This window comes from Triticum urartu, chromosome 6, assembly GCF_003073215.2.
Source record: "Triticum urartu cultivar G1812 chromosome 6, Tu2.1, whole genome shotgun sequence".
Taxonomy (NCBI): domain Eukaryota; kingdom Viridiplantae; phylum Streptophyta; class Magnoliopsida; order Poales; family Poaceae; genus Triticum; species Triticum urartu.
Window position 1 is genome coordinate 41,942,817 of NC_053027.1, and position 6,698 is coordinate 41,949,514.

Consider the following 6,698-nt stretch of genomic DNA (forward strand, 5'->3'; position numbering starts at 1 on the left):
AGCTTCGATTAATTTGGGTAAGATGCAGCTATGTCAGTACTAGGATGCACATACCCGAGATCCAATAGATGTTCTTGTGCAGGACTTGAAAAACACAGCTGAGGTTACTAGGAATAATTAAACTTCACATTTTCAATAGGTTTCTAAAATTTCACCATAAAGTAAGGCACATCAAAGCAGGGGTTAAACACCAGCTACAACTTGAAAAAAATGTCAGCAGGGCAGTAAAATTACCTTAAGGGAGCTGCCAAGGACTCGAGGGACAAGTCTAATATGCAGTCAGAGGCCTGGTTACTTTCGTGCTTTAAGACCCTAGTTCACCATTCGGAAAGAGATGACTATTTTTTCCAGCATTCACACAACACCCATCTTTTATCAATCTACAACATAAAGAAGATATTATGCCTATTCGGAACCTCCTACTCTACAATAAACAGTTTGCCATTCATCTGGAAACTGGCACAAATGAGGAAAAGAACTGCCCGAGTTTCCTTAAAAGATTGGGCAAAAATGGTTGCTGATCACTTGCATTGGGCTTCTGATCCGTGCTCTCCTCAGGCACCACGGAAGTCAACTCAGTGGCCAGCCATTGTTTCACCCTGTCTCGCTTCGCCACAAGCCGGCCTTTGTTCCTCGCAGACAGCCGCAGAGGGCTCCCCATCCGGCTCAGAACCTCTTGTGCCAGCTCCCGCACTTTGGGCTCGCCTCGGACATCGCTGTGCTTCCCGACACCGCACACCACAGACACTTCCAATGGTAATGTGCGCCCCCCTTTCAGTGCGGCCACCCACTGCAGCATCAGCACATAGGCAGAAGTTATACTGAACCCATGCAGGTTCAGCTTCACCTCAGTTTCTGACCAAACCATCGCCTTGGTCAACACTGATGAGGTGGACAGAAGCTCCTGCACCACCTCAGCTTCTGCCGGCCATGGAGATGTAGACTTGACCTTCCTCACCAACTTCGCCGCCGACAACGGTAGCGAAGGGCCCAATTCACGGGCCATCAACACCACTGTCGGGCACGAGTTGAGCACAAAATTGTAGGCTTTCGTGGTCGGTGCGACGCACAATTTTCGCATCTTCTTCAGCCACATTAGCATCTTACCATGGTCACGGCAAGCGCTGTAGCATGAGAGGACAATGTTCGCCGCGCCGGTGCCCAGGCGGATGCCGGCGTCAGACATGGACGCAATCACCCTCTCCATCTCAGCCAATTGGCCTGCCTTACCATAGCATTTCGCCACCAATCCGAACTGAAACGCATCAGGCTGGTACCCCAGAGACACCATCTCCCGGAGCGCCTCCTCGGCCTCGGCGGCGAGGCCCATCATGCATAGGGATTTAATCATGGCCATGTAGGTCTTGGCGCCCCCGGCGAGCGGCGTCGGCATCACCCGGAGCTGCGAGTAGAAATCCATGGCCCGGCGCTTCAGTCCCCGCGAGGAGAAGGCCGCCATGAGGTCGCAGTAGAAGAGGACCACCTCAGCGGTGGACTCGAGGCGCGCGGCGGAGTCGGCGATGAGGGATCTGGATTCCTCCGCGGCGCCGTTGGCCTCGAGCAAGGCGGCGACGGCTGCGGCGTGGATCGAGCTCCACTTGAACCACCGGGCCTGGGTCACCGCTTCGTAGAACTGCGGCAAACGTTCAGAATTTCGCCGGCGAGGTCAGCGAGAGGGAGAGGGGAGTTGGAGAGAAGGAGGGGTGCGCGGGGGCTCACGGGGACGGCGAGGGGGTCGGAGTCCATGAGGAGGCGGGAGAGCGCGGCGAGGGCGGCGCGCTTCGACTTGGTGCCGACGTAGCCGCGGATGACGCGCTCCGCGGCGCCCGCCGTCACCGTGCGCTCCAGCTCCGACATGAGCCGCCGCTCGCTCCGCCAGCTCGAGCCCCCTCCGGATGCGGCGCGACGGAGAGACGCCGACGCGGGGGGGAACCTCCGGCGACGCAATGCGGCCGGCCCCGGCGCCGGTGGCGGTAGGGACGTCACCGCCGGCATTGCTGCTTGGGGGCAGGAGCGCGCTAGGCTGTGCAAGGTATCAGATGAACGTACCTTATCTATCTGCTTAAACCAGAGTCCTCAAAAGGAGATAATGTAACAGGGATACGACAATATGTTAAAAAAATCATTTCACATTTCAAATTTAGTTGAAAAAATACAGTACTTGTTAATATTGTATAGTTTGTGTTCAGTTGTAGATGTAGACTTAATGGTCCCATTTTTATTGGAGCAATGGAGGATTTTATTGGAGAATTTTATTATAGAAATGTGTAACAATTTAGGAAGAGACATAATAATTTCTTTTAAGAGAGGAAAAAAGATTGATTTCAAATTTTTTTGATAAAATGATTAATTATATTTGTTATTTAGGCAGGTTTATTAATTATAGAAGGTTTAGTACCTTGGGAGCGAGCAAAAAAGACACTAAAATATGGGCAACTCAAACGCACCGACACAAACGAACGCAGATTTGATCCGCTTTTTGTTTGTTTGGATCGACAGTAGGGGCAGTGTTTAGCCCCGTCCACATTTTGCTAGCCAGTGCATCCAACCGGCTGACGCATTTCGTTCCCGTGGCCGGTATGCGGCCATATTTTTACACAATTTTTGCATACAAATCTAAACATTGCCGAAAGTTTAAATCACATAGTTTCATCACAATGATCAATAGTTTACAACCAAATAAAAATATCATAATTTGCAAACCAAATGAAATTTAAATTGTTACAAATACATTAAAATAAATACGGTTAAACACATGTCTCACCATCCGGAAGCGGCGTCGGAAAAGTTTGAGGTTGAAAAGTGGGGACATACACTGAAAGTAATCGGCGAAGAGTATGTAATGGCCGCTCTCTCTGTTGTGATTCAACACCGGAGCATGGCTCGAGATCAAGCCCCTAAACCTCGGCCGCTGCCTAGCAATGTGGTCACTGACGACGATAGTCGCAACCAAAAAATCCTCATCGACCAATGATGAATCTTCGGATGAACACATGAAGTTATTGAAAAAGAACTCATCCCCACTATCCATGATACCTTGTGGGCAAAGCGCCGAACACCTTACGGGTGTGGTGGAGAGTCGGCCGGTGAAGAGCATCATGTTTTTTTCACGTACAGGTAGCAAGCCTGTTGAAGTGAAGGCGGCCGTGGAGCAAGGCTGGCAGGCTTGGAGCTAGGCAGGTGGCGGTGGAGGCGAGGGGGTGGCATGGCCGTAGAGGTGCTACAACAGTGTCAAAAAGAGGCCGCCAACGCCGGCAAGAGTGGGCATCCGATGTGGCGTGGAGGCGGTGGAAGTGTGTGGATGCGGGGCGGCAGCCTCAGCGGCGTCCAAGCGAACGGAAGTGGCCGGAGGTGTTGGATGTGGGGGAAAGGGGATAATGGGCGTTGTGCCATCGAAGGGTGGGCAAGGGGGAGGACAAGGCGTGCGTCGTGTACGTCCACGCCGAAGCGAACAGTGGCTGGCAGGGCGTCCGCCATTGGTATTTGGCCAGATTACTAGTGGCAGGTGCAAATACACGTGCACCACTGTTATGATTACACCCATAAACCGTTCGGTAGTAGTGTCTCCTAGTGCAAAAAAACTCTCCATTATTTGTACCGGCTTTCATTCTTCAAGGCACGAATTGGCTTTGTTTCAAATTTTGCGTGAATATTACTGGAAGATTAATTTTATGGTCAAATTAAGACATTGTAACTAATAAAATCACAGAAAATTCAGGTTGAGACTAAACCATCCAGTCAACACTCACTATGCTAGAAGATGGTATTAGGAGAATAAGAACGTATGACAATAACAATTGCATGTTGCATCTAGAGTAACCATGTAGTGCTTGGTTGTGATTTAACATACATATATAATTATGAAAGTAACTTTCATGTAGTAACTCTAGATTAATCCATGCTAATACATATGTAAGTATTTTATGTTTACATATGCAAGATAATAAATTTGAGTAAGGAAAAAGCAAGATGCATTAACTGTAGATTAGACCTCTTGAAAAGGTACAATACGGATAGAAACCAGATACACCTAATTTTCGCTCCCAGATGAGCATGGTCCCTGGTATTGGCTCCTAGCCCCCACCCCGCCCCCCGCGGCCAGCACGGCGGCCACCAAATCCCGGCGCGCGTCGGGTGCGCCCTGGCGCCCAAAGCCATGGGGCGCTCGCGCTCACCTAGATCCTCTGGATCCGCCTGTTCAAGCCCACAGGGCAGTGAGGGATGGGGCCTGCCGGCCTCGGTGCCGGGCCTGGTTAGATCCAGCGGTCCGTCGGAGGTGCCGGCCTCTCTGCGTCTTCCTGCCGCGCCAACGGCTCCCTCCGCCTCCCCGCCGCGAATCCTGCTCCGGGGCAAGTGCTCCCACGCCGCAGACGCCTTCTCCACCCCGGTCGTTGCGCAGTCTCCCCCTGCTGAGCGGCAGCGGCTTAACTCCATCGTGGTTCGGCCCTCCCCTACGCTGGCCTTTCCTCTTCCGGGCCTGGCGATGGATGGACGGAGGTCCAGTCGCGCAAAGATCGTCGGCTCAGCCGGCGCCATGATGGCGCCCCGGCCATGCCCCGCGGGCACGCAAAGTCCACCAACCCGCCTTGAATGCGGGCGCCGGGTGGGAGGCCTTCTTAAGGCGTTTTCGGGTCCTCTACTTTAGATGCCTCAGCACCGAACACCGCCTATAGATTGTAGGGATCCAGTTCACCGCATTGACTGCAAGCTTCCAGGCCACATCGGCAAAAACTGCCCGGGCAAGAAGGGGCGTGCTCCTGTGAAGGCGCGGCTGGGCTCCTGCGTAGGTCGCGGCCCAGTTTGCAAGCGCATTCGCTTCCCCTCGCCGCCTCCGACGGCGGCGGACAAGATGATGGCCCACCACACCGACCCGCCGCGCCGCCCAAGGTCCAGCCACAAGGTGGTGATCGAGACGCCGACTATGGAGCACCAGATCTTCCTGCTCCGTCGCCACGCGGTGCTGCTGATCTCCACAGTGGAGCGCCATGCTGGCAGCCCCATGTCGTTGGGGCGCGCCTTCGACACGCCGTTGCACACGCCGGCGCACCTGCTGTGGGTCACGAGCCACGACCCGGAGGACTTTTTGGTCCACTTCGAGCTGCCGCGCACAGAGACAACGCCGTGCACCTGGGCTCCATCAATGTCGACGGCGTCGTCTTCAACATCAAGTCGTGGCACGAGGACGACCACGTCGTGCACCAGGAGTTCCTTCTCCACGTCTGCGTCTTCATCGAGACAATGCCGATGCACCTCTGGTCGCTCGAGGGTGTGGCAGAGGTCCTCGGCGACAAGTGCATCATCGACCGCATCGACAGCCGGACCCATGAGCGCGGGCACACGAGGACCTTTGCGTGCTGGGTGTGGGTATGGGATGTGGCATTCATCCCACCCAGCACACCATCTGGAGGGCGGCGCAGGGTGCTGGCCGCATGGAGACCATGTTGGGCTACTCGCCACCGAGCCGGGAAGTGGTGCCACCGCCACGACATGCTTGTCCACGTCGATCATGTCGAGGACTTGTCGCCTCTCTCACCGCGCTCGTCACACTCTGCACAGAGCGGCCTGCCCTCGTCAGAGTCTGATGATGCCCGCTCGGTCCCGTCGATCTGGCCGGGCACATGGTCCATGCACGTCGAGGACAGCCAAGGCACCCGGTGCCACCCGGCCCTGGTGGCTCCATCGGGCTGCGACAGCATCCGTCAGGGCGGGCTCCGTGACCGCGACGACCACGACAACAGCAAGGACGGGCGTCGTTCATGGAAGGACAACCTCCTGGGCTGCAAGCAGCCCGGAGGCACGCTGCAGCCCCGGAGGGACGTTGCTAACTCAAGCCGCCAGCAGAGTCGGACGCATGTCAGCCGCCGACACGAGGCCACTGGGCGGGTTTCCGGCGGCTGCCCAGAGTCTGCCGTCCTCAAGGCCACGCCGCTGCTGCCTCTGGCTCCGCGCGCGTCGCCTGCCGCTGCTGCAGTTGCTGATGTTGGGTGGGACCCAGTAGCCGACTTCTTCAGCAGCGTCGACCCCGTCCTGCCCCCGCCGCCCCGCGTTGATGATGTGCAGCAGGAGCTCGACGAGTCCATCGCCGCTACGCTTGATCGCCCGCTCCAGTTCCTCGGCCGCTCGTCCGCCACGGCCTGCCGCTCCACGGCCACTGCAGCCCAGACCAGCCTGCATGTGGGCGCCATGACGCAGCAGGTCATGCAGCTGCAGCTCAACGGTGCTGACGATCCGACGCCGCGCATCTTCGTCATCGCCCCCCCTCCAGTCATCCCCGCTCCACCGACGCGTCGCTCCACTGCACCACCCAGGTCCAGAGCTGCCTCTGTCCCAGTCAGGCACAACGCACGCCAAGCTGCGCAGCAGTCCAGTGTTCCGGTGGCGAAGAGGGCATCTCTGCTGCTGGTCAAGCGCCTCGGCATGCTGGGACCCAGGGAGAATATGACTGCAAAGGCGGCGGAAGCCCTCATATGCCGATTCGATGAGCTACTGACGGACGAGGACATCTCCAACATCGCCAAGCTCACACGCCTCGACCTAGAGGCCCTCCGCATTGCAGGTGACATGGCGGGCCCTGATGCCGACGCGGACGTCGCGGCGTAGTGTTGTTATGTTAGTTCTACTTAGTATTAGTTTTCGGCAGGGATTGGCATTAGGCCGATTTGAGTTAGGTTTCATGATCAATGACTCTAATGGTTGTC

General features: G+C 56.0%; 1 protein-coding gene across 1 annotated transcript; it reads right to left on the bottom strand.

Annotated features, from left to right (window-relative positions):
• Nucleotides 1-295: 295 nt before the first annotated feature.
• LOC125514160 (pentatricopeptide repeat-containing protein At2g17033) lies at nt 296-2,068 on the bottom strand. Its single transcript, XM_048679435.1, has 2 exons — nt 1,720-2,068; nt 296-1,633 (listed from the first exon to the last, which is right to left on the bottom strand). Exons 1-2 carry the CDS (start codon nt 1,993-1,995, stop codon nt 446-448), a joined length of 1,464 nt encoding a protein of 487 aa, XP_048535392.1. The 5' UTR covers nt 1,996-2,068; the 3' UTR covers nt 296-445.
• Between the last annotated feature and the right edge of the window lie 4,630 nt (nt 2,069-6,698).